We start from the raw sequence: 27107 nt of genomic DNA on the forward strand, positions 1-27107 counted from the left end.
CGCACGACATGAACTGATTGAAACCCCCTTCCCTCAGCCTTCGTCGCAGACCACTTGCTCTCGGAGTCGGCCGGTGGCGTCGACCAGTTGCTCACACTGGTTGGCCAGGGCATACCAGGCATCTGCGTCGTAGACCGACTGTTCCGGAAGAATGCGATTGAGTCGGTCGACGCTGGCAATTATGCGCATGATTTGAATAACATAAAGCATGAAAGTATAGTCGTGCCGCTCTCTTTCGTGGCGGGAGCCCAAGCGAAGCCGGGGGTCGATTGTTTCGTAGTATTCACTGAGTGCGTAGTAGAAATGCCGGTATTGCCGAATGACTCCATTACAGACCAAGTACAAGAACTCTCGGAGGGCTTCCTCCCTGGGGCATGTCTTGCAGAGGCTCAATTGTTCGATCGGGTCGATGATCCGCTTTAGTCCGTCGCAGCCGCCATACAGGCGGACAGTTCCAAGGGCCTTGTTGATGGAGGTGGTACCCCCAAGACCGTTATCCAAAGCGTCGAATAATATTGAGCAACAGGTACAGTCGGTGGGGGCGTCAGGGGAGGGGACATCAGGAGAGGTGATGTTAGAGGGGCTGGTATCAGAGTAGGACGAGGAGATGTCAGAGGAGGGTGTAGTGGTGGTGGTGGTGGTGGTTGTGGTGTTAGAGAAGGTGTCAGGGAATGAGGAGTTAGGAAAGGGTGATATATCAGAGAAATAAGAGGCACCAGAGTGATGATTTTTCGAGACGTTGTGGTTACGTGCACTACGGCGCTTGCGGCAAGTTGAGATCGAGTCATTTCTAGTAATATTGCTTGTCGGAAGTCAGGTTGGGTAGAGTGTGATGGGTCTGGAAAGGGAACGGCGGATTGCACCACGCCTAGCGAGTGTGCATGGAGGAGTAAGTTCCTTGGGTGGAGTGATCATGGGAGTAGGAGAGAGGAAACTGTCTCGTCTAATGCCTATAGACGGCATGGTGTTGGTAGCCATGTGTTCGATCTCTATAAGCAGTAGGTAGATATGACAGTTAGAGGCTAGTATAGAGTATAGCGAGGCTGCTTTCTGCTAGTCTCGTAGGATGATAGCGTATTCTGCGGGTTTTCGTTTGCAGATAGTCTAATTTCGAGGTATTTGAAGTACTATGAGGCGCTTAACGATGAAGTTGAGTAGTCGATCGTGAGCAATAGAAGTGTTGACGAGGAGAAACCTGGAGGAAGGGCCCAAAACCCCGTAGGGATTGACATAGTCCCACAGAAATCTAGACCCATGGTTGTATATGATTCCTTCTCTTGTAGTTCTTGCTGCGAGCCAATACATTCTGCCTTTGTATGGGGTCATGAGGTAGGCATGACCGTATTCTTATATATGCCTACCTCATGCTCCCATAAGTAGGTCGCCTCGTTTCAAGATATCGGAATTGACCGTAGGTAGTGGTAATTGTAGACTAACACAGGCGATGAAGAAGCTAGAAAACCTCACTAGATGACAATACCAAGTATCATGCTTGGAGCAGAGCAATTGCATGGAATAACCCGTTTGGGTGTCAGGAAAGGCTGCTTCGCTCATTATATAATTATCAGGATACTTGATTTTCGAGCGGTTCGTATGTTTGTCTTTCCATACGGTACATCTTCCTGAAAGGTATGACTGGAGACAGGAACAGTCACAAGAGTGTTCCTTAAGCCTAAAAGGGGTATATAATGGTCAATGTGACGTGCTTTCGTTTGTCTTGAGTCAGAGAGAACACACCAATGAGCAATCAATACTGATACTGTATACAGTCACCTTCTACGATATGAGCCAGCCTTATGTCACTGCTCTTAGCAAGATAAATGATGATGTCTGCCTGAGGCAAACGCCAATATCGCTATTGATAGATGCGAGAATGCGAAATAATCCATGTATCATAAGGCTGGATGATAAAGCATTGGTTCAGGATAGAGACTGAATGACAACACAACCGAATCACGAATTTGGACACATGGTGGCTCAGTCGAAGATCTTGACAGCAAGAAAGCATGGGCCTAGATGATCCGAGCAGGTCAAGTGGTGTTAGAAGTGATAAGGAGGGAAAAGGGTTGCAGATCAGACGAGCTCGGACGGGGTTGGATTGGTTGGCAGTCGGTGACCAAAAAGACTAGTCTGCAGCTTGCAGGTGCCCTATTAGGCAAACATCCTTCCTGCATTAATTAAGAGATTATTAGGATCTGGTAATATTTATCTAGTGGATTTGGAGGGTTTGTTGAGATCTAAAGTAGATGATTAAACTACCACGGATGGGTATAGAGAGAGAGAGAGAGAGAGAGAGAGAGAGAGAGAGAGAGAGAGAGGAATGTCGGGGATCCACACAGGGAAAGTGGACAAGAATAGCATCCAACAAGATATAGACTACTACTTGACTTGGACTCCGTAATGCTGTGGGATCCGCAGAATGGTCACGGCGGGGCCACAGGGCTGAGCACCAAGAGTAGTTTTACTTTGGGAGAAGAAGAGGGGATGGACAGATAGACAGACAGACAGACTATCTACTATTTGAATCAATCAATCCAATGCGTCCATTTTCGTTCTAAATTTAATTTATTTAGTTAATTACTGGTCTTGGATGGTGTCATCATCCGCAGATTGTCACTCCCTTTTTCCTATTTCTCTTTTCATCTCTTCTTATTAGTATTCTCTCCTCTCCATTCTCTTCCCGCTGCTGTTTTCGCTCTCCGCTTTCCCCTCTCTGCTTTCCTGCTGCATTCTTGCTTTTGCTTCCTCTCTCCCCTCTTCTTCTTCTTCTTCTTCTTCCCCCCTCTTCATCTTTTTCTCTTTGCGCCCGTTTCTTTCTCCTCCCTATCTCTCTCCCAGACTTATTGCTTGTCGCACTTCCCTGTGACCCCCCCATTGATCTTCCAAGCAAAGTGTAAATCGTGGGGTGAGGCGCACGCCGAGCATCCACCTGGAACCAAAAACGTCATCATCATCCACAGCCCGAACCTTGGCCGCAACTAGGCAGACGGATTCTACGCTGACTTCCCCTTCTAGAATCTTATTTTGCTTCTATTCACCATCACCCCTGTCAGCTGCAGTTATAAAGTCAATGATTGCCCGACCAGCAGGTTGAATCCCCACCGTGCTCGAGCAACTCAACCATGACTTCTGCGGACCTCTCCTCCGTTCCCAACGGAGTCCAGTCGGGCGCCGCTGCTGCTGCTTCCCCAGCCGCTTCCAACCCCGCGCCCGGTCAGATCCTCACCGGAAAACAAGAACATTGTCAGTTTTCCCCGATCGCGTCCCGTTGAATCGCTTTGGAGTCTTCGAGGGTCTCTTTCTGACCGATGCAGATCTCAAGCGCGAACTCATCGCCCGCCAAGTTCAGAGCGAAATTTCCGAACTGAATTCGCCAACCGCCCTCCGACGCTTCGGTGCCCCTTTCAAATCCGAATTCGGCGAAGTCGCGCCCGTCGACTCGGAGCTCCCCATCCTACGATACATCTTCGTCCACCATGTGCGCAATTTCCCCTTCCTCGATCAAGCTCGCGAGAAGGAGTTCTGGCAGGATAAGTTACAAGTGGTGCGTGTGTCCCCCGATCCAATCCGTTTTGCGCATCTCGTAATTAAGAATTGAATCGCCCGCCTATAGTTCCTCGAATCGTTCGCAACGAAGCATGTATCCTCCTCCGAAGATCGTCTGGAAGAGACCAAGCGTCGGAAGTTAGCCCGGAAGTGCGAGAAACTGGTCGAGCTCATGATGGTCTCGGGTATCCCCACGGCATCGGGCTACGAGGAGCGGATCCAGTTCTCGGAGATGGAGGTGGTAGACCGAGGGGCTAACGAAAAGGGGCTGTTGGTCAATATGCCGGAGGGTCATGCCATCCATGGCTGGGACGTCAACGTGGCTGCCGTACGCGTTACCTCGGTCAGGAGGACGGTGCGATACCACCAGCATGCAGTAAGCGTCTACGTGGTTGTGTGATCGGACTTCCCCACTGATGCACAATTTAGGAGTTTATCCTTCGAGTGCGCCGCGACGGAAAACCCGATCTCTTCGTGGCTCGACGATATGGCGATTTCGCCAAGTTTCACAAGCGACTACGCACGGAATTTCCAGGCAAACCACTCCCGCCCCTTCCCCGCAAGAATAAATCCTCCACGACAACGAGCTGGTTCGGATCGGCAGACGATGAAGCATCCTCAGTGTCGTCGGTTTCAACAGTGGGTGTCGCTGTGGTTGATGACGGCACGTCCTCCCGTAACTTGGCCCCCGGAAACCACCATCAGCGGTCGTTGTCGCGGTCATCCAGGCGTTCCGTAAGATCTCCCCGAGCTTCCAGCGACGGGTCGAGGGAGACGGTACTTTACCGCGAAGAGCAGAGAGTTTCTCTTCGGGCTTTCCTTCGTACCTTGCTGCAAAACAAGCGTATAGCTGAGACCAAGGCCATGGAAGAGTTCCTCACAGCGGACCCCATCATTTTGAATGAGGAGGAGGTGCTGGACATGCAGAAGCGCAAAGATGTCGATGCGGTGCGCATAGAGGAGCAGAAGCGGTTCTACGAGATCGCCAGGGCGCGTGCAGCGGAATTGGACGTCTACATGGAGAACTTCCGCCGCGACATTGTGGAGAGCAGTAAGTCCTTGCCGAGGTCCCGATCGAAGGCTTATTCCGCTGACAATAGAATTACAATCTAGACGGTTTGACCAAACTGTTCGCTGAAATCAAGGAAAAGCCCACGGTGCAGGATCTGAGTCCCAAGTATCAGAAATTTGCGGAGTGGCTCCGGATAGAGTACGTGTCTAATGGAATACCGTTGCTCTGTATTCAGACTAACCAAACACCAGGGTTGCTGCAACACTTTACCACCTTTTCCTGGCCGAGGATAATTCCCCCGAATTGTTCGCGCAAGCTAAGCGAATTCATTCGCTTGTCCCGTACACTTTGTTGAAGAATGTTATTCGTATTGCCAACCCCGCGGCCGTCATGGCAGGAGTGCTGGACCTGTTCTTGGCCCAACCCTTCGGCTCTCGATCCCTGCTCCAGCGGATCTTCTCCATGACCCTCAACGATGGCATTAAAGCCTTCCAGAAATCGATCGATGCGTTGGCTGCTAAGGTCGATGATACCATTCTTTGTCAAAAGTTGAAAGCCTTCACCGATGCCGACGAAGAGGTCAAGAACGAGATTCGTGCCGAAGCTGCCGCCGAGGATGTTGACATTATCGTGGCCATCCTCCGTAGCGAGTATCTGCAACCCGAGCTGGCTCCAGAGCAATTCGGCAAGGTGTTCAATGGATACGTAGCATGGAACCAAGCCGTGGACAATATTGAGGTGGAGATGCGCGAAGGGGCGCATTGGTTTGCGAACTTGAAGCAGCTTCTGAAGCTGTACACTCGTCAAAGGGACAAGGCTATGATGTTGAGCATCGTAGAAGAGCCAACTACTCTTCAGCTGTTCCGCGACCTCTTCACCATCTTCTACGAACCCCTGGTGCGCGTCTACAAGTCTGCCAACGTCTACAGCAGCATCACCGATTTTGCACATTTCGCCGACGATGCGATTGCGGTGATTGAGAAGTGTCAGCGGCAAGATGTGTCAGCAGATCCGAACCAGACCGTACAAGCCTTTATCGACCTGTGCGAGCGCCATCAAAGTAGCTTCTACAAATTCGTTCACGAAGTTCACCTGCACGACAATGGCCTGTTCAGTTCTCTCATGGCGTGGATCGAGGAGATTCTCGAATTCCTGCGCAAGGGGCCGCGCGGAGGTGCACTCGATATGAACGCCTTGCTTCGGGGAGCCACGGATTTCGTGCAGATTGACAAGGACAAGGCCCTGGAAGAGATCAATGCCCTGATCAAGTGGCATGAAGACCGAAAGCGGTGGCACTTGAACAAGACGCGGCAGAAGATGGCCGCTGAGGGCACGGCACATGACGGATACTTGGGTAACGCGTCATTCCGAGGCAGCGACTTTGGCCTCGACGAGGTATGTGTTCATGACTATCACTGATGCAGTTGTGTAGCTGTGTGCTAACAAGGGAATGCAGGCCGACCTGGAAGATCTTGCCATCTCGGACGCCGAGTCGGAAGCATCCGAAGATCTGGACGACGAAGAGGACCTGGACCCGATCTCGGCGGAGCGCAGGCGGCGGGTCAAGCAGCAGGACCAACTTCGGCGTACGGCAGGCGAGCCGGTCAAGCCGGACATCAGCGAAATTCTCAAGTTGTCCGAGTCATTTGGCGTTATGTTGCGACAGGTACTTGCGGAATAAGTGTGGTTGCATTGTTAAGATACCCTAGAGTCTATACAGGCCTTGTATACATCGTTGATTCTGGTTGTTGGAGGTTGAGATCTTGCATGGGATTGCTAGATGGGCTAGAGAGGGACATGATCTGATCTGTTCGGGGCATTGAAACTGTTGTATACACCTAATATCTTTATTTTAGAGCGGACCAAGACAGATTGCTTGGCTTTTTGGTTGTTCTAGAAGTATGGGAAATGCGGACCACTTTTCGCGGTGGGAAGTCGATCTTCCGCTGTCATGTCTCCGCGTGGGAGACCCACAGTTTCCATGGCGACAACCAGTCTATCCCTCGATCTATCCCTCCATCTTTATTCTCGAATCCGCAGAAGTGCCTCTCAGCATGTTCTAGTCACACTTAAGCCTATCCTTAACTATCTTTACTACTCTATCATGCTCTCTCCCATGAAATCCTTTGGCAACAGTCCATCGCCTCATTCGCCTCGCACAGCGGTTCCTCTGCGGGGTCTCTTCCTCGATGGCGTTTGGCGCTGCAACTGTCCAGAGCGTCCTCCAGCCGTGAAATTCCAAACCAAGAACCACGGTGTGAACCATGGACGATGGTGTACGTAGTTAAGATTCCTTTCTGATCTACCAAAGTTACATCAAAAGCCAATACCACTTCCGACTCCCTAGCTAACCACTGAACCCCGCAACCCCCACCCCTCACAGTCTACGTCTGCCAAAAGCCGCAAGAGAAACGCTGTCGCTTCTTTCTCTGGGCCAGCGACGCCGAAGTCCGCGAGAAGCACGCCGTCTTGACGAACTCTCGCACTGAACCTGCCGCGGATTCCTTCTCCTCTACTACCACCACTACCACAATTTCTACCCCCGAGACATCCTCCAAGAAACCACGCCTATCCGAAGCGGGTCTTCTAACCCCGCAAACTGATCGTACGGTAAGGTTCGGAGGTATGGGTTTGGACAATAGTGGAGCCAGAGGGAAAGGAGGACGGTTGAGTGCAACTATGCCCCCGCAAAGCGCCAAAGCGCGCATGATGGCTGAAGACTTTGATGAGTTTGAATGGGAGGATACAGATGATGCGGTGGTGGAGAGTATATTTAGTCCTCAGGAACAGAGGCTGCAACAGGCTGCTGCTGCTGCTGCGCCAATGCGACAGCCAAATTTCGGACCTCCCAAGACGCCGTCCCGAGACGCAGTTGGGGCTTCTGCGCCGGGGAAGAGAAAGTTCGATAATATATCGGATATGGATGCGCAGGATGGCTCGAAGACGGAGGTCTTTACGCCGACTTCGTTGGCTAGATCGTTTACGGATCGGGCCGTGTCGTTCTCGTCTTCTGTGCCGCCGTCGTCGTTGGAGTTTTCGAAGACGCCTACGCCGGTGAGGTTTGGGGCTAGTCCTGCTACGGGTGGAGAGAAGGCTTCGTCTGAGCTGGCTGCACAAGCTGTTGAGATCCTGGATAGGAATAAGGTGGTGATGTCAGAGAAAGCGAAGGGTGAGTTGATGGATCTCTTGCAGAAGCATGACTTGAAGGTGAAGGGGATTGTCCGGGGACGGGACATTTCCAGGATTGCGTTGAAGAAGAAGGACGATCAGATAAAAGCATTGAATGAGCGAGTAGCAATGCTGGAAAGGAGGTGAACTGTTAAGTGGTTGCGATGATACCCTATCAGTATGTGGTTTGTATTCCTCTGTTGCGTCTTCGGGTGATGATCTGATGACAATGTCCATTCTTGCTTTATTAATGTATCAGGGTCTGCTGGCGGATTTCCTAGGTAGATCATTTCGGTAGCTTTAGCAAGATGTTATTGAACAATTTGACTACCCTTACTATCTTGTACTCAATCCCTCCATAGTTACCAGTAGAAGACATGTGATCCCCCATATCAATCTTATCTCCATCACGTGCCGATAAGCCACGGAGTCACAGCCCAATTCCAAAAGTCTAAAAAATGTCGCGATCCTCCCACCAAACGAACAACCAGATCCCAGCCAGTCCATGCCAGCCTCGCATTTTAAATACGTCGACTAGCACAGACCGCCAATTCCCCAACCCCAAATATCCAACTAAATATACTGCCCATGTCCATGGAAATCGACTCCGAACCCACCCAACCGCTCCGCAGCGACCTCCCCGCCATGTTCCGTCCTCCAGTGAACCGGGCCATGAGAGTCCTGGACCGGTCCTTCTTCAAGAAGACGGTACCGATCTCTGCGGCAGCGATTTTCAAGACATCGGATATCTCCAATGTGCGGAAGGAGTTGACTAAGAGCCGGGATATGCTTGTGCTGCCGAGATTGGGCTCTATAAGGGAGATTAAGATCAATGATTTGGTGCACAAGTGTCTTTTGTTGAGGGAGGATATTAAGCATGATGGTATGACCACTGCCTCGGCTTTGGAGATACTGTGGTATTGGGGTTATGCTGACGGGTCTAGATACTGCGACATGGTCGCCGACGATTAGTGAGCTTGTGAAAAAGGGAATGGTTGGCGTTAAGCCTTATGATTTGACGTTGGATTACGATTACTGGACTTATGGTGCGTGGGAACGATGCTTCGCTGTATGGGAAATCAAGGCTAATAGGAGCAGCGGATATCATGTCCTGCATTCTGCCCGAGGACATGCTCGATGAGATCCCTCAGGGATTCACGCAAGTCGGCCATGTTTGTAAGTCCTCTTTATCTTGCACATCTCAGGCTCGTGCTGACGAACTAGCGCACCTCAACCTTCGCGAGCAATACCTGCCGTACAAGCACCTACTTGCCCAGGTCCTGCTGGACAAGAACCCCAACATCAGCACCGTCATCCGCAAGACCGAGGATGTGGGCTCCCACAGCGAATTCCGCACGTTCCCCTTTGAGCTTCTGGCCGGTGAGAACAACCTGAACGTTGTCCAGCACGAGCAACACTGCGAGTTCCGCTTCGACTACTCTCGCGTGTACTGGAACAGCCGTCTCGAGACGGAGCACCGTCGTCTCGTGGACAAGTTCCGCCCCGGAGAGATGGTCTGCGATGTGATGGCAGGCGTCGGGCCCTTCGCAGTGCCCGCAGGCCGCAAGAAGATCTTCGTGTGGGCCAACGATCTCAACCCCCACGGATACGAGGTGATGCTGGACGCCGTCAAGCGCAACAAGGCCGACAAGTTCGTCACCCCCTTCAATAAGGACGGCCGCGAGTTCATTCGCTGGTCTGCCCAGGCCCTCCTGGATTCTCCCCACACCGTGACCATCGAGCCCAAAGTGCGCAGAAGCAAGAAGGCCGCCGCAGAGGAGAAGGGAGAGGCGCTCCCCGCCCCGGAGGTGTTCCATCGCCCTAACGTCTTCCATCACTACGTGATGAACCTCCCCGGTAACGCCATTGAGTTCCTCGACGCCTTTGTCGGCGTCTACGCAGGCAAGGAGTCGCTCTTTGCCCCTCACACGTCTCAGCCGCTGCCCAAGGTCCATGTGTACTGCTTCTCGGGCCACTCTGCGGACGAGCACGACGACCATGTCGATATCTGCCAGCGTATCTCGGAGCGCATCGGACACACCATTACCACGGAGGACCGCGTCGGCGGCAGCGGCAACCAGGAGATCGATCTGGCCATCCACAATGTCAGATTGGTCAGCCCTAACAAGCAGATGTTCTGCGCCAGTTTCCGTCTGCCGAAGGAGGTTGCATTCCGCCAGATCTAAGTTGCTATCGAGAAAACTTCTGAATCATCATATACGAACGATCTACTTAACGCATAGCATACAGGCGTTTTGGCTATGGATATAGAAAAAGTGCCGATAAAATGTTGAATTGATACCCTTATACATACATCATTGTAAATAACTCACACCCCCTTGGAATAAAACATGCTAGACACATAATTCTACATCATCCCACTCACGGTTCAATACCTTTATTGTACCTATTACCATATGGAACCATACCCATCAAGGCGGTCACCCACTCACCGCCCCCTCATCAAGCTAGTAATCTGCCGGAACAAAACTCAACGCCTCCCCCGATCCCGCACTAACCAACCAACATCACCAACATCAGCGACGACGCGCTACCTCACTTTCGACGACGACCACCACCACATATCCCGAGCCAACAATCACATATATATATTTACTCAGTTATCTGTCAAAATGAGCGTCCAACTCCCCCCCGCCACGCACCGCAAGCGCACCCTCCCACAAGGCGAACTCGAAGCCGCGTCGACGCTGAAGCTAGGCGCGGACCAGAACACGCATACGCTATCGCTGTCCGAAGCAAGATTGGTTATTAATAAGGTGTTGGAGAATAAGCGGAGGGGTGGGAAGAAGTATGAGGAGCCGGAGTGAGTTGTCCTATCCTATCTATTGATCTTTTTTTGGTGGATTGGTCACATGAGAGGGTAAGGGGCTAAGGGCTAATACGTGGTTTTTTTTATGGTTAGGAACCTTACGAAAACGCTCGATTACTTGGAGGTATTTGCGCGGTTCAAGGATGAAGAGAATATCAAGGCTGTCGAGCGGTTGTTGAATTCGCATACGGAGTTGGAGATGTTTGAGCGGTCGCAGCTTGGTATGTTTTATTTATCCCTCCGGATGTTCTTACTTGGGAAGGGGAGAGGGTGTGTTGGGATGGGGGTGTCATGGTCAGCAGCTAATAAATAATAGGAAGTCTGTGCTGCGATAACGCCGAGGAAGCCAAATCGCTCATTCCCAGTCTGCAGCATAAGATCTCGGATGGCGATTTGCAGGAGCTGTTGGATGAGTTGACCAAGTTGCGCAATTTCACAGAGTAGCTTCGTGTCCCCTCCCTAATTTTTTATGCATTTTGTGTTTGTGTGTACGCTGCTGTACCATATGGCCATTCTATGAGCATGGGGTCTGTTTTTCGGGATAGCATGGAGTTTGGGAGTTATGACGCATAGTTAATTAAATGTCTGTGCAATAAGACAGGAGAGGGAAGAAAATGAAAATGGGAAAGAAGGGGGTTATCGTTAAGAAAAAAAGGAAAATTGCATTGGCGGTTGCAGGACGATCATGTCGTCATGGGTGGTGGTTGTTCTTTTCTCTCTCGTTCCCTTTGTTAGGGATATACACGGTAGCTAGTCAGTCACCATCTACTGTGTACTGCATACAGTGTTGGATAAGAAGCAGAGAACATGTGAAAATCCATCCATCCATCACACGACTCGAGTCTAGATGACCAACCTACCAGCAAAGGACTAGAGAGAGTTTAAACAAAGTGGATAACTTCACCAGTTCACCAGCACCATGACCATGCGAAAAGCGGAAGCTTGCCTGTTTAGTTGATTCAGTGGTTGACCGGTTCATCCATCCATTAGTAGTTGTGATGACACGGAGGATAGCTTGAACTGAAAGGAAAATGATCAATCAATCAATCTCATCCATGGGCCTGTTGAGAAGACTCGACCCGAACTGCTGAAAAAGTCTAATGCAGTATCGGTTGGATAATTGAAACCTCATGAGAGGCCCGAAGGATTGGACTAGATAAAACGCTCTAGTAGTAGTAGATAGTAAGTACGTACTCCATAGTAGTAAGGCAGTGCACGTTGCCGCCGACCTCCTGCTCATCCAAGTAACAGGTTGAATGACTAATGGTTGAATGGATGAGAGATGATGTGATCGCCTTCCCCGTTCGGAATAATTGAATAATGGGAATTCCTTTCTTTCTTTTCCTTTTTTATTTCCCCCCCGGGAAAGGATGCAGCAGGATGACCTTTACATTAAGTAATGGGAATCCATTTCCAACTTAACTTTTAGTGTGCAAAGTTGTTGGTTTGAGCTGCACGCGAGCCTAATCTGGATGGGGATTTACATTGATTGATTATAGAAACTAGATTAGTACGAGTACTGACTGACGCTCGGTCAGGCTGATTTCTCCCCGGAGATAACATTTAATCTCGGGTTTGGTGCTTTTCTTCAATTTTTCCCTTACATCATGTATCTATGGGCCTACTGGCAAAGGACCTGCAACACCACCATGGCATACGAATCAAAGTACTTAATTAGAATTATTCCATCATTCGTATCAGGTACTTTCTGATGTCACAAACCAATTTTAATGGAATACAAAAAAAGCATTCCATCCACCGGCGCTGTGTACTCCGTACCTGAGTCACGAAACCGTCGCGCGGCCGGGAAACCTTAGTCAACGGATACTACGGAGTAGTCTAACTATTTGAGTAGTATACTGGACAAATGGACAAATGTACTACTGCAGCTCAGTCATAACCATTAGATAATGAACAATGACGGTCAGCAGAGATGCCCAAGGGAAGGTCACTTTCCCACCAATCAGTAACCCGGGGATTTTCCCGCCGACCTGCATCATATTACTATTTCATTTCTACTCCGTATAGTAAGTACGGAGGAAGTCGTCAAAAAAGCCCACATGGACTGGACTCATGGGGGGTGTGGGTGGACTTTACATGCTTTGCTGGGAAAGCTGTGGGGAAAAGCCGTCCAGCTGCAGGGCCGATCCCCGTTGCCGGTATCGCGCTATGCCGATTTCAAGTCTATTACAGGGGTTGTGATTGGTGGATGAAGAGCGTTATCGGGATGATGTGATTGGGAGCTGTCTCTGAGTAATCCCTGCTTGGTGAGAGGGTTTGAGCATTTCCCCGGCATGATAGGTCGGGAGAAACGGGCACCAGATCAGTTTATTCACTAGTATTAGATGACTATGGTTAAAAAGGGAAACTGTATGTATGTATGCATAATATGTGCCAACAATGAGACCATATGGCATAAGCAGCAAGTCACTATATATACTATAACTAGTCCTTCAACTCTCGATTAATTTGCGATCAGTTTTGACTACTTACCTGACGGTAGAATCTCCGGCAATTCTCTCAACCCCAAACTTTCCCGGACGAGAAGTTGCAATTCTCAGTACGTAATACCAAGGCCACCTCGGCAGCCAACCGATCGGGGATCCAATCAGGCGGACGAGGCTTATCTGGACGAGGAGGTGCAAGGGCGCAGGAACTTGAGGCGAAAAGTCGCCGGGTGGCCATCCAGCATGCCTGGCCACCTTTCTGTTACGTGTGGAAAACACCCGCCAGTGTTGATCGATCGCTTCATCCGGAGATTCTCTTATTGATCCTGATGACTGTTTTTCCCAATTTCCTGTCTGGTTTACCTCATGCCAATTCCATTACTAGTTATAATCAACTGAATGGACACTGGATGAGATGAAAGACCGAGACAGAAAGAGAGGGAGAGTAAGGGAAAAAGAGGAACTAAAGGGACTGAACCAACTTTTGTGTCATTGTTCTAATGACTGTTGTCTACTACTACTATATATGTTCCTGACTACCTTCCCTTCTTATACAAAACACCTTTTATCTACTACTATCTATTACTATTACTACTACTGCTACTTCAGTATCACTATCTAATAGGAACTGAAGAAAAGAATATTACTACTACACCACACTACACTACTACCAACTACCAACCCTACTACCACTACTATTATCCAGCCAGTGCAGATCCATGGCCCTGATATGATCAGTGCTTACAAGCAATCAGATCCTTCCCTGCTCTCCGCCGTCATCCTATTCCTGTGACAATAATTTTTATTATCATTTTATTCTTATTACCTACATCTTTTTATCAGTTCCTTTCAATTCTGGAGTATATCTCCATCTCCCCGAATTTGGGCGGCTCCGGTTCCGCTGCTCTTGTCCACCGCAAGCTTGTACTCCCCGACTTTCTCGTCCCCCCATTCGATCAATCCCTCCCTTACTTACTACTACTGCCTTCCCTATCTACCTTACTACTTTACTTCTTACTCTATCTATCAATTCATTCCAATCATTTCAATCAATCAGCATCCGTCGGTCTGCTTACGCCTACTCCGACTGATAAGCTTCTCCCCTGCGGTTCGTACGTGGCTGGCAGGCAACCCGTCCTCTCACTCCGTACTTGCTCTGTTCATTGGTCGGTGCGTTGCGATAGACGGGATCACCGCGCGACACTCAAACCACCCCGTCGTCAAGACTGGTGGTCTGCAGTCAAACCCCAGATATTTCCAATCCCAATTTGGTGAGGGGTCCTGGCTTACGCCCTGGCTACTGCTACTACTCCTCTAGCCTTCCTAGCCTCTTTCTCTCTCTCTTGTCTCCTGCCCTCCGTGCTTTCCATTGCGGAGCTCGTACGGCGGAGTCTCCGACGGCCCCGGTTCATTTACGTGACAAGAATCCCCATTGATTGTTGTCACTATCGCCCATCTCTGATTAAAATTATTGTTTCGGTGACAATTCGTGAGATTTTGGGCCTGCGAGTCTCGCCGCCTATCTACGCATCTCCGGCTTGTCTCCCCGGTTTGCTCCTGCAGTGGCCACTCTTGAGTTGGCGTTGCTTATCGCTCCATCCGTTTATCTTTCGACCTGTCCATTCAACCCCCCTCTGAATGGCTGCCGTTATCACTCTCCAGTCGTCCTCGACGACGGGGCCAACTGCCCCTTCTGCAGCTGCCTTTCAACAGTCGCCTGCTTCTGACCACCACCACCACCAACTCCTTCGACCCCGGGTCCAGCAGCAATCCCAACCCCAGCCATCACACGCCCCCCAACCCGGTTCCATATCCACGCCACAGTCGCCAGCATCATCCATTGGCACCCTCCCCCGTGTGACTGCAGCAGGCCGGGATGCGCCCAGTTGCGACGCCTGTGTGCGCAGAAAGAGCCGGTGTGCTATTAACGAAATGATCAATAAATGCTATTCGTGCGACTTCCACCGCCAGGACTGCACCTTCACCTTGTCCGTGACGAGTCGCCCCGGCACGGCGGATGTCACGTCGAAAAAACGTAAATTGGACGACGCCGATGCCGAAGAAGTGGAATCCCCCAAGAGGTATGATTTCACCGGGGCGTCCTCAAGGCCGATCTCGGACGTCCCTGCCCTGAATCTCAATCCGGAACGCTAATTTGGGTACCCGCTGCCAGGCAATCTACTACTCTTCCCCCAGCCTCCAACAACCCAGACAGCTCCTCCCGCCCTACATTGAACAACAACCACATCCTCACGCCGGCCTTTTGGTTCCAATCCACTCAGCATATCGGCCTCACCACGGAACTCGAGCCCGCCCTCCTCGAGTTCTTACCCTTGGACCAGAACAACGAAGGGTGTGTGGCCTCGTCTCGCGTGCGCAAGTTCGGTGACGACGGCACCTTCATGAGGGTGGTCAACACCCGTTCTCACGCGGACTCCCCGCAAACCGCTACGCTCGATGCCATTGAAAGCCTGGTCGCCCCTTATGGCTCCACCTTGGTGGAGAAGTTCTTCGAGCATGTCCATCCTAGCTTTCCCATCCTCATGGAGGATAGCTTCCGTCAGTCCTACCGGGCACGGACCGGGCTGACGCCGTTGCTATTGTCCGCCGTCTATGTGTTGGCGTTGAAGTTCGTTGATGTCGGCTCGGCCTCGCAGTCCGTCCGACGGCCGGATGCCGGCCGGCTGGAGAGCACGGCCCTCAAGCTGCTGACCGAGTCCCTGCCCTATGCGTCTATGTCGACTGTGCAAGCCGGCCTGCTGCTCATGCAGCGGTCCAACCTCGCCACAGCGGCCTTGAATGCGCAATTGGTGACCGCCGGGTTCGAGCTGGGCCTGCACCAGGACTGCTCTAATTGGCGGATGGAAACGTGGGAGAAGGGTCTCCGGAAACGCTTGGCATGGGCACTATATATGCAGGACAAATGGTCCGCTTTGGTGCATGGCCGTCCGTCTCATATCGTGTCGTCCAATTGGATGGTTCAGGACCTGGTGGAACAGGATTTCACCGATGCCTTCTCGGGCACATCCGCCCACGATGATGCCCCCGTCGGCCATGGTCCGTTGTCCTTCTGCCACATGGTGGCCTTGACGACGATATTGTCCGATATTCTGGATCGTTTCTATACTCTTCAAGCGATTGAGGAATTCCGGACGGCCGGGAACAACCGTACCCGCATGATCCTGGAGCGCGCCAAGCCGGCTCAGATCCGGCTGAAGGAGTGGTTTGGTCGCCTACCCACCCAGCTGAAGATGGACTCGGGCGGTGATATCTTCGAGACGGTCAATGAGGACAATTCCCGCAACGGTGCTTTGCACCTGGCCTATTTCGCCACAGAGATCACTCTCCACCGTTGTATTGTGCGGTCCCTTTCCCAGGACACCGCTGACGCCTACCTCTCCCATATCTGCCGCTCTGCCGCCAAGACTCGCCTGATTTCCGCCATGGACTTTGTCAACCGTCTTCGTCCGATGCATCTGAGGTCATTCTGGCCGGCCGCCGCGCGGACGAACTTCGCCCTCATCGGATCCTTTGGTGTTTTGCTTCGAGTCACCGCTCCTACCAAAGAAGAGTCGGAGTTCTACCGTCTCCGACTGTGCGAATACAGGTGGACGCTGAGTGTGAGCAAGAAGGACGCTGAGTTCCTTGAGTTCGCACTGGAAAGCCTCGACAGCGCGACCAACCTCGATCACTACGTCCCGGAGAAGCCCGGTATCGATGAGCTTATGACCAGCGCCGCTAAGCCTACCATTAATGCTTCCCGCTCGGGCGCGAACGCCCAGCTGGAGGACTCGATGGTCGAGCTGGAACAAACCGGCGAGAGCGGACGCGGGGGTACCTCGTCCGTTATCTCGGGTCTCGCATCTCCTGCAACCTCGATCAGCGATGACAGTGTACAAGACGCCTCAATTCCCCCGCTATAGCCTCTATACCCTTTTTCCCACCATTCAACAAATCTACGGCTGACGCGATACGCGTCCTTACGCTCACCAACACCCTTTTGATGCCCTTGATGACCACAACTACCGCCTTCGCATCTCTGATTACCGATCTGGCGCATTCTGTGATTATTTATCCGACCTCGATGTTTTCCCGGGGTTTCCGTTTCTTGATACCTTGACTGTTATATGTTTGGCTGCACTCGCTTGGAGTTGTGCGTTGTGCTTGATGATGATCGATCACTGTTTTGATTCTTACGAACTAATTCCCCGCCCGGCTGGATGACTGGATGAATGACTGCACTTCCGGCATGCATTGTATGTACATATGGGTTTGCTCTTGTTCTTTTATTTTTTTTATACTCATAATGGATCCGGGACTGGATGGATAGTTATAGACTGGTTTGGCCATGGGATGGATAGATAGCGTGGATTTACTTTATGGACTGTCACGGTCATGGTCATAAAATTGCATTCTTTGATCAATATTTGCATCATCGTAAGACACGTAAGACACGTAAGCGAAGTGAATGACTAGTAACATATAGATACTACATACTGCAATCTATCAACTTTCTCGTATCCTTCTCTAACTACCTAAATATCCCTACTGAAGCAATTTCTACCACTAACCAAAACAAAGTCCCCGTCAACCAACCCACCCACCCACTTTATTATACCTCAAACCAATATACGTCCATCATACTAATCAAAAACCCCCTTCATAAAACCTACACTGAACTAGACAGATAAGTGGATTAACCGCGCAGAAGTTGTAAATAGAATATATAAAAAGAAGGAACTACCGGGTAACTAGGCATGAAACATCTCACGTCGCAGACACCCACCCACCCACCACATCAGGTGAATGTATCTTGTAGCTCCGCTTTTCTGCCCCCTTCATCATCCAGCGGGTTTTTTTAACGGATTTAGAATGGTTAGGTTGAGTGTATTATGTTCCGAGTTGTGGGATATTTACTAGTAAGTACTGTACTATATTTATTTTTTTATTTGGTTTGGGTGGTTTATTAAGGATGGGGATGGGTTGTGGCGCAGGCTACTACTATTACTAGTAGTAGTAGTAGTAGTAGTAGTAGTAGTAGTAGTTGGACTAGCAAAGTATCCCGAGTAAGTTGTTGGTTGCAAGTCTAATAGTAGTCTAGGTGATGCCTCGATACGGGGATCATCATCATCATCATCACAGTACTATGTTAGTAGTAGTTAGCGATTTTTCTGCTGCAGAGATGGTTTGGTTACAGAGACTACTGACTACTGTTTATTATCAGCTAACTCCAGAGTAAAATGTAGTATATTGCCATTGCGAGAAAAAAAACCGAAAAAAAAAAAAAAAAAAACCATGTTTGTCTACCACAGCCTATATAGTGCACTTACTAGCAAGAAATAGGGAAACTTCATTATTTATCATCAAGACCCCAAGAAAAACGAAAAGTCGCTGCCCCCACTCCCAAACGCAAAGTCCTCCAATATCGTAGGATCAACCAAATTAGCCAATATCTCGGCACGAGTATCTGGCTGTGAATCCTGGTTGAACAGCGAGAAGAAGAAGTCGCTGTCTGTGCCGGGTGGGACCATTCCCGTGAGGTTGTCCGCCCGGTTTTGCACCGCGGTTGGGTCAGTCGCAGTAGTAGCAGCAGCAGCAGCAGCAGTAGCGGCATCTATGCCGAAGTTTGAGGGCGGTGGTGGAGCTAGCGTCGATGTGTATGCTGCTGCTGACGGTACGAGGGAAGAACGACGGCGTGCGACACATGCGCGCGCGACTTCGAGAACCTCGCGGATCATTTCGGCACAGCGGCGCGCGACGACGATGTTGTTCATGGATTCGAAGATGTCGAGGCTTTTTTCAACGTCGAGGAGTAGGTCTTCGTCGCGAATGCTGGGGAAGCCGGAGAGGACGAGGTGGAGGAGGATCATGGCGCCGTATAGGGCATAGGTTGTGTTGTACCACCTGTCGGTTTACCATGAGTTGGGGTTGTTTTGGAAGGGGGGAAAGGGGGGAGGTTACCAGGTTCGAATGTAAATTCTATGTAGGAAGGACTCGTACTGCATCTGGATGCTGGTTCTTGCGGCGTCGAGGCAGGTGTGCAGGTGTTGGAGTAGATTAGAGGACTCGGTGCTGGATGCTGATGCGGCGAGGAAGGGGCGGTGGATTAGGATACGGGTGTTGTAAAATCCTACACATGGTTAATGAATTGGCATTCGGTCATGGTTATAGCGTTTGGGTCTCACTTAATCTCAACACTAGCTTCTGTTTAAAGGCCCATTCGGTGTCGTTGAGTGAAGCTGCATCAATGTTTAGGAAGTGCGGCAGTGTGGCTTTCCAGGCAAGCAATTTGTTGTCGAGACTCATTGCGATCTGCGACATCTCGCTCATAGATCGCTTCGGTGAGTGATAGAGGAGATGGGATGCTTCAGACATTATTTGGGCTAGAGCTACCATCGCTGGTATCATAGCGACATGGTCGTCTTCTGCATCGGGGTCGAGTAAGTTGCCAGGCGTGGCCTATACCAAGATCAGCAGATTTACACAAGCGCTGTAGCAGGGTATTGCACCCACCTTCAGTGTTGGTAGTGTAACCAGATAATATTGGAGGTCTTTCATGCTGTCTAACCGCCCCGAGGAACAGCACATCTCACTACATCATGTCAGTGAAGTTGCATAGAAAAGGAAGTGAAGAATACTGACATTTCGTGAGAATAGATACACCTTGCCATATTAGCTGCCTGAATACAGATGAAGGAGCAATGCACTCACCACCAAGTCCTTCTGCCCTCCTTCCGCGTCTCAATGGACACAGACGACATGCCCGATGCCAGCCCAATAGCAACTGCAGTCCTCACTGCCATGCCGCTGTACATGAAGCAGCTATGCGGTCGCAGCGCATTTTGACAGAAGACACTCTAGACACGAATCAGCAACTGATGGTATAAATTCAGGATGAGTACTACCCACCAGCAGCAAAAGAGCCTGTGCACTCTCTAGGCTACAGCTCTCAAACAAGTCACCGAGTGCTTGTTTTGCCTTGCCAAAGTAATAGTCTGCAAAGTCTAATGATGAAGGTTTGCTAGTAGCACCAGGTTTGCCCAAATAGGGAAGGTAATTGCAGTAGTGATCAAGCAGAGCTGTCTCGTGCGGACTAGCGTTTATGGCACCCAGAGCAACCACGGAGAAATAGAGTCCTGAAAACTTCGATATTCCGCGTAAGAATCCTGGCCGCCTGGGCAGGACAAAAGCTTCATTCTCACAACGCCGCATAAAGTTCGTCTTGCACAGCATAGGGTGAATATAGTGCTTATTGCAGAAGTAGCTGCTGATGAACATTTTCTCGATTTCCAGTTGTGCCTCGTCTGAAAGCCTGTCAATTAGAGGTGTCAATTCATACCGGTGATCTGCCTTGAAGTCAGGTTGCTGTCACAGAGGTAAATATAGAGGCTAAACTTGCCCACAAAGCTTTGAGCATTAGCTCTGGTGTCTTCGGCATTTTCCTTCCTTCCCTGTCTATCATCTTCGGCTACTCCGCTAATCTGCGGTGGGGAGTGGCTAGGATATTTCGGATTATACAGCAAGTTCACTATCGAAAGCTGTGCCTTGTTCGTCTGAGAGCTTTCAGACTGCTTGTCTGCTGGAGATTTGGGAGTCAAATGGTCTGCGGCTGCCTTGTCTGATAATGAATTGAGTGCCGCATTCGTTCCACCGTTCGTCGGGAACGAAGGCTCGTTATCGGGAATGGTTAAAGGCTTGGTCTCTGCATGATTACGTGCCCGAGCATATAGATTTCCCAGGAATGCAAGATTCGACGAATTGCCATAAAACTCCGTGCCATTGGTATGGAGATTGACCCCACTCAACCCATCTCTGGATGCCGAGTCGCACAGCTCAGGTGTGGCAGCTATAGAATCTTCAGATTTAGGGAACATTTGCATTGCCGGAAGGTCTTACCAACTATGCTATCATCATCTCGTTTAGGGGTAAAAACCGTAGGTGAGCTAGCATTGATATTGCCAATACTTCGCGCAACCCGGGGGGTATAGTGGTCTGGAGAGTCACTTTGGTGGAAGCCATTTTGGTTGCTCTGGCTCACATCTGGCCATGGTGAAGGGCGGGTCTTCGATCTGCTTGTACGTTAGATCCAATAGACGGACAAGCGATCACGTATGAGATCTGAGCAACACAGCGCAACGACATACTTTTGAGCTTCTCGGATTTGCGCCTGCCTCTTTGCTGCTGATGAGGCCTCATTCGGGCCTGCAGCGCGATAGAAGCAGTCCAGTGAATGGTCTAAGAATGAACTGTCAGTATGCGATTCGCCTAGAAGCAGTATGGCTGAGACTGAGAGCCGGCAAGACCGGGTTTTGCATACAAGCACAATAGGAGCACGGTTGGGCTTGGTCGCACTACCATTCGAATGTCAGTGAGTGAGTCATTGAGCAACATTGATCGCCGGCTGGTAGCCTGCAATAAATGTAGACGCAAGGAAGCAAAAGGGTGGGCGCACCTTGGTCTTGCGCACCCGACAAGTCTCGCAGGCACGTGAAGCACGCGGCGGGCGCCGACGAGAAGCGCGGAGTTTCGCCGTCACCGGCTGAGAGTCGTTGCCGCCGTCCATGCCTTTCTCAACAAGTAAAGGCTTCATCTAAACCCGATCGTATGATTATCGTGGTGTTCATGCCGCTTGCTGTTGTTGTTGTTGTTGGTCAGTCCTCCAGCTGATTATTCGCTTGCTCCACACTAACTTTGGTCGGCAACGCTAGAATTGGCTTTAAACCAAAGCCCGGCTGCGATCGCCACCAACCGATGATGCCATCCCAAATTAAACCACCCTTGACCCAGGAACAACTGCGTCAGAGCCATCCGGGGTTTCGTGGGGTCTGGGGTCATTCAAGACAATGCTCATCTCTCGGACTTTGCGGCCTTGGATGCTCCACGCCTACGAATAGACTGATACACTGGTCAATGCTAAATGCTCCTGCTGCTAGCCCGGATATATGATTACCAACTTGCCCATCATCAGTGGCCAACTACGACGGTCCCAGTAGGGGCTATCATAGCATGCAGCTGTGTAGCTGTGTTCAACAAAACACTCTGCTTGGTCTGTAGCCCTGCTCGCGGGTCTGCAAATCCAGTTCATAACAGGCTTGGATGCCCGATCTAGTTTTCTCATACGGGACTCTCAGACGTCATGAGAACTTGCTGTTGCAAGTTGACTGTGTACACTGAATGTTTTCGCATCGTTGATTTGCACAACCACTGCGTCTTCAGTCCCAACTCACATGCATAGTAGCTCTACTCTATAAACCTATGCGCTTCGCAAAACTTTCACCGGCTCGGCCCTAGGAAATATAGTTCCCTCCAAAGAAGTCAAACCGTGCTGTGAGCGACGGTATAATGGCAATGTTCGCTATTAACAAATAAGACTCTGCTTATCTTTCGCATCCTTCTTATCCGAACACAGCACAGAGCAAGGGGTGTGCGGATTAAGATTTCCAGAACTCCAGGCATACCAAATAATCGGCAACCTAAAGACGTGGTTGCCACGAACTCAGCTCCGCCATTGTATGTTCGTCCGACGGAAGACCCGCCACACCCATATATCCGCTCCGACGGATCTCTCTACACCTTACTCCCAGCTGCGATTATCGGCCCGGACGGCCAAAATGACGTTCAATACACAATAATCACAATTGCCCCGCGTTATGAAGTGCGGGGGAAGCATTTGTGGGATCAATTCGGTGTCTAAAATGGCCATAACCGAGAACTATTGGGGGCGGGCGAAGTATAAGAGACGGACTACCACGTCTGGTTGAACCGCTCAAGCAACAGTCTCCCCAACCTATCTCATATCTCTTATCATCAGAATTCACAATGCCTGAGCAACAATCGAACGGAATGACTCCCAAGGTCACTGGCCTCAGTGAGCGCACCCGCGCCAAATGGGCGTCCGCATCGACGCCAGAGGAAATCGCGGCCAACCTGCCCTCCATGCTCGATTTAACCATTGAAAACATCACCGAGAATGTCATGAAGATCAACTCCATGTGCGACAATCCTCGCATGCGGTACCTCATTCTGAAGTTGATCCAGGCTGCCCATGACTACATCCGGGATGTCGGTCTTCAATTCGACGAATGGGAGCAAGCGTGGCAGTTCCTGACCAGAGTACGTATCACGCCTTATCAACAACAAACCAACAGTTAATTAAACAGTTAACACATCTGCCATAGGTCGGCCAAATCTCAACCGACGTCCGCCACGAATTCGTCCTCCTCTCCGACATCCTAGGTATCTCCGCTCTCGTCGACGCCCTCTCCTACCCCACCGTGCCTGGCGCAACCGAGTCCTCCGTGCTCGGCCCCTTCCACGACGAAGAGGCCCACTCATTCGAATACGGAGAGTCCATCACTGCAGAGGGCACCCCCGGCGAGCCCACAATCGTGCGGGGCTGGATCAAAGACACGGAAGGCAACGCCGTGCCCAAGGCCTTGATCGACGTCTGGGAAACCGACGGCAACGGCGTATACGACCTGGAGTACGACGGATCAGAGGACCCCAACTGCCGCGGAAAGATCTTCTCCGACGAGAGGGGCCACTATCTCTTCTCCTGCGTCAAGCCCGTCGCATACCCCATCTCCAATGACGGACCCGTCGGAGAGCTCCTGCGGAAGCTGAAGCGGCATTGGTTCCGTCCTGCTCATATGGTGAGCCATCTTCCAACAGCCCTTTATACCCATAATATACATTAATTGACGGATAATGTAATAGCACTTCATGGTCGCTCATCCCGACTACACCAAGCTCATCACGGCCCTGTACTCCCGCGACAGCAACTTCGTGGAGAGCGACACCGTGTTCGGCGTCAAGAAGAGCCTGATTGTGGATTACAACTGGTGCGAGGATCTGGAGCTGGCTAAACAGCATAATGTGGAGCCTATGGTTAAGATGATTGATGGACGCGAGTCGAAGGGGTTCTGGCTCTTGGAACGTGACTTTATCCTTGTGAAGAAGAGCCCTCCTCCGCCTCGTAAGACGGAGGATTTGGATTAGATTGTATGCAATATTGTTTAGGGAGATAAGGATATGTTTGTATTTAGCATTATATAAAGTATGATAGCGCAATAAATGTTTGAGTGTCTAATTTGTGATATGGTTCTCTTTTCTTTCATTGCACTGTGGTTATGGTGGAAATAATCTAACTAATTTCATGGATAATGTCATATAACTTGACATTAATCCTCCTCTATGTCTTGCAACTATTGTTTGATTAGCCAATATTCAACTAGTATTTTCATATCAACGCTTCATGGTTGTGTTGACACTATCTGTCCAACTTGATTTACGCATTACAAATACTTCACGGTCCAGAGGTCTCCATCCATCTCGAATTGTCGGCACTCGGCACCAAAGACCCTCACCGGGCCAGAGTATCATACTATTCCGTGCCGACTAGACGAATGAAGGAACATTATGCTCCAATTACCCTTCCTGGGAACGACTGTGGAGAGCAAGTAGATCCCATATCCGACGGGTTTGTTTTGGGGTTCAGAGCTCGATCCGATTGGTTTGTTCGGGGGCAAGCTTCCCCGGATTGATGTTCACCGCGGAGGTTTATGCCGGTTCGGCCATCACAAGCAATATGGAGGTAAGTGGTGTATATGATCGAATGACTTCACTCCTTTCGAGTGTAGTATGGACAACATTACCTTATCTATGGAGTAAAGGACGCTAGAGTGTGTGGTGCCTATATAGATACCACTATCGACTATCTTATCAGCGCGGCTCTCTTCAGTGGTTGGTTATCGGGCATTTGTTGCGCTTGCACCATCAGGATCCGGCCAGAACTACTGTTCCGAGGCACCCATCATTAGTGCATAGCCGGTCAGCACGCCAAGTTCCAGATTATCCAAAAACAATATGCAGTTCGCGAATGGAATGTCAGACAAATGGCATCCGATTCCGACGGATAAAAGTCCGAGCCTGCACGGACGGATACTCACGGCTCTCGGCGATGACGATTGAGCTGCAGTCCGGTGGCTCCTGCTAATGAGCTGATAGCCCGATATGGCGATTGCATGCTTATCGGGGTGGATAGCGAATTGGATCGTTTAATGCAGGATATATAGTGCTGTACGTAAGGGATCTGATGATAGGCTGAAGTGTGACTTGTTGAGAAGTTTCCTTGGTACCGCTATATATCCCATGGACCCCGCTGGCATATTGCCGAACTGCTTAATTCATCGTTGGCTCGCTAGTTGTTTCTCATATAGCACGAAGTACCTCATCGTTTATGTATCGTTTGGTCTCGCGTTCTTCGTCTCGTCCCCTTCAGAAGCAAATATATACACCCTCACGACGATATAATATACGGCTATATACCAGTATGGACTGGAACCAAGATAACCTGCGGGCCGGGTTCTGCCATGCTCTCTCGAATATGTATAAGAGCGAAGTCCCCCTTTACGGGGACCTGGTGGACCTGGTATGGAAGGCAGATGCGGAGGCAATTAATACAAGTCGGAAATTAGGAGGTGCAGATGCCATTGATCCCGATGAGGTATTGCCCTCCAGAAACCGTGTCGAGAGACATGGTGCCATCCGCTTGGGAACCGCGCAGGAGCTAGCCACGATCAGGCGTATGTTTGCTGTTATGGGCATGTATCCTGTTGGATATTATGATCTGAGTGTCGCTGGGTTCCCAATGCATGCTACCGCATTTCGACCAAGGACAAGGGAAGCCCTGGCCAGGCATCCGTTCCGAGTGTTCACGACCGTCCTGCGCATGGACTTGTTGATGGAGAGGACACGAGATCTGGCGCAGAGGGCTTTAAAACAGAGAAACATTTTCACCGACCGCTTGGTGGCTTTGATCAACCACGCTGAGGTACAGGGCCACCTCACCCCTGATGAGTGCAAGGAATTTATCACCGAAGGGCTGGAAACCTTCCGCTGGCACTCCAAGGCAACAGTGACGCTTGAAGAATACAAGATCCTCAAGGAGGAGCACCCGTTAATCGCCGACATTGTATCTTTCCCTAGCTGCCACATAAACCACCTTACTCCTCGAACCATTGATATCGACCTTGTTCAAAAGATGATGCAGAAAAATGGTATGCCGGCGAAAGAGCGAATTGAAGGGCCTCCGCGACGCGTTTGTCCCATCTTACTACGCCAGACCAGCTTCAAGGCCCTGGAGGAGACGGTATACTTCCGTGATGCTAATGAGGCATATGTCAAGGGATCCCATACGGCAAGATTTGGCGAAGTTGAGCAGCGTGGCTATGCTCTCACGCGGAAAGGCCGGAAGCTGTATGATGACATCCTCAGTCAGGTTAACAGAGAAGCAGCAGAGACAGCAGCTGACCCTGATAAATATGAGGAAATTTTGAGGAAACACTTTGAAGGATTCCCAGATGACCTCCATGAATTGCAAAAGCAGAAACTAGCATACTTCTGCTATCGAACAACACCCAAAGGTAAAGAAGGATTTGCATCAGAAGAGGCCAGTCTCAGCCAGCTATTGGAGGATGGTATTCTCGAGTTCGAGCCCATCACATATGAGGACTTTCTTCCCCTATCTGCGGGAGGTATTTTCAACTCGAATCTAGGCAACACATCGCAGTCCAAACGACTGATCATGGAGGCGGATGCCGACCTGGACGGGTTCCAACAGATGATGGGAACTCCGACGGTCGATGAAATTAGTCTTTATGAACAGATGCAGAAGGACAGCCTTGAAAGCTGCCGGGTGGAGCTAGGATTGAAAGCGATTGTGGCGTGAAGATCACCTTTCTATGCTGTGTGTTAAGATATAAGCGTATACTTCAAATTTATGCAAGCTATAAAAGTCAATGGTAGCATCTCTTATGACACAATTCGTTGTATCTTGTAGGTGATTTTTCGAATAAGAATTGATGCTGTTGGTGTGCAAGCTCACTCCTTCCCTTCCTGGACTGCCCACTTGCCTTCCCTTGTTCATACTATCTTTCTTTTCCTCCTTTACTTCCCGTCCTTCCATCTCCCATTCATCTTATTTTAACATGCAGTTGCTATTCATTCCATTGCTCTGTATCTTTACATTGTTGCTGTCACGCTGCTAGCTCTCGTCCACCCTTTGATCGTTCCAGTGTCGTCCCGCAAATGATAATCTTTGGGG

General features: G+C 50.3%; 7 protein-coding genes across 7 annotated transcripts; 5 read left to right on the top strand and 2 right to left on the bottom strand.

Annotated features, from left to right (window-relative positions):
- Positions 1 to 33: 33 nt before the first annotated feature.
- On the bottom strand, positions 34 to 963 carry BO85DRAFT_457495 (uncharacterized protein; the record flags this gene model as incomplete). Its single annotated transcript, XM_025661523.1, has 2 exons — positions 34 to 802; positions 959 to 963. 2 exons carry the CDS (start codon positions 961 to 963, stop codon positions 34 to 36), a joined length of 774 nt encoding a protein of 257 aa, XP_025518606.1.
- A 1682-nt stretch (positions 964 to 2645) lies between these two features.
- BO85DRAFT_467159 (uncharacterized protein) lies at positions 2646 to 10084 on the top strand. Its single transcript, XM_025662171.1, has 13 exons — positions 2646 to 3243; positions 3315 to 3544; positions 3614 to 3922; positions 3976 to 4597; positions 4660 to 4756; positions 4810 to 5953; positions 6015 to 6224; positions 6695 to 6815; positions 6942 to 7869; positions 8359 to 8609; positions 8671 to 8772; positions 8825 to 8902; positions 8951 to 10084. The coding sequence occupies exons 1-13, from the start codon at positions 3123 to 3125 to the stop codon at positions 9910 to 9912; spliced, it is 5175 nt and encodes a 1724-aa protein (XP_025518607.1). The 5' UTR covers positions 2646 to 3122; the 3' UTR covers positions 9913 to 10084.
- A 275-nt stretch (positions 10085 to 10359) lies between these two features.
- Positions 10360 to 11000, top strand: BO85DRAFT_436324 (DNA-directed RNA polymerase II subunit RPB4; the record flags this gene model as incomplete). Its single annotated transcript, XM_025658571.1, has 3 exons — positions 10360 to 10550; positions 10650 to 10777; positions 10873 to 11000. The coding sequence occupies 3 exons, from the start codon at positions 10360 to 10362 to the stop codon at positions 10998 to 11000; spliced, it is 447 nt and encodes a 148-aa protein (XP_025518608.1).
- A 3641-nt stretch (positions 11001 to 14641) lies between these two features.
- Positions 14642 to 16926, top strand: BO85DRAFT_436325 (putative C6 transcription factor (OTam); the record flags this gene model as incomplete). Its single annotated transcript, XM_025658572.1, has 2 exons — positions 14642 to 15084; positions 15177 to 16926. The coding sequence occupies 2 exons, from the start codon at positions 14642 to 14644 to the stop codon at positions 16924 to 16926; spliced, it is 2193 nt and encodes a 730-aa protein (XP_025518609.1).
- A 1374-nt stretch (positions 16927 to 18300) lies between these two features.
- Positions 18301 to 21637, bottom strand: BO85DRAFT_416379 (Zn(II)2Cys6 transcription factor). Its single transcript, XM_025657730.1, has 12 exons — positions 21456 to 21637; positions 21321 to 21354; positions 21148 to 21238; positions 20900 to 21072; positions 20403 to 20849; positions 19913 to 20349; positions 19715 to 19860; positions 19646 to 19666; positions 19517 to 19595; positions 19189 to 19462; positions 18965 to 19133; positions 18301 to 18907 (listed from the first exon to the last, which is right to left on the bottom strand). The coding sequence occupies exons 1-12, from the start codon at positions 21591 to 21593 to the stop codon at positions 18367 to 18369; spliced, it is 2550 nt and encodes an 849-aa protein (XP_025518610.1). The 5' UTR covers positions 21594 to 21637; the 3' UTR covers positions 18301 to 18366.
- A 693-nt stretch (positions 21638 to 22330) lies between these two features.
- Positions 22331 to 24010, top strand: BO85DRAFT_235812 (dioxygenase). The gene is made up of 3 exons (XM_025654804.1): positions 22331 to 23116; positions 23182 to 23655; positions 23720 to 24010. Exons 1-3 carry the CDS (start codon positions 22823 to 22825, stop codon positions 23999 to 24001), a joined length of 1050 nt encoding a protein of 349 aa, XP_025518611.1. The 5' UTR covers positions 22331 to 22822; the 3' UTR covers positions 24002 to 24010.
- Positions 24011 to 25152: 1142 nt separating this feature from the next.
- On the top strand, positions 25153 to 26790 carry BO85DRAFT_447260 (VOC family protein). The gene has a single exon (XM_025659681.1). The coding sequence runs from the start codon at positions 25602 to 25604 to the stop codon at positions 26730 to 26732; it is 1131 nt and encodes a 376-aa protein (XP_025518612.1). The 5' UTR covers positions 25153 to 25601; the 3' UTR covers positions 26733 to 26790.
- Positions 26791 to 27107: the final 317 nt, after the last annotated feature.

This window comes from Aspergillus piperis (assembly GCF_003184755.1).
Source record: "Aspergillus piperis CBS 112811 unplaced genomic scaffold BO85scaffold_4, whole genome shotgun sequence".
Taxonomy (NCBI): domain Eukaryota; kingdom Fungi; phylum Ascomycota; class Eurotiomycetes; order Eurotiales; family Aspergillaceae; genus Aspergillus; species Aspergillus piperis.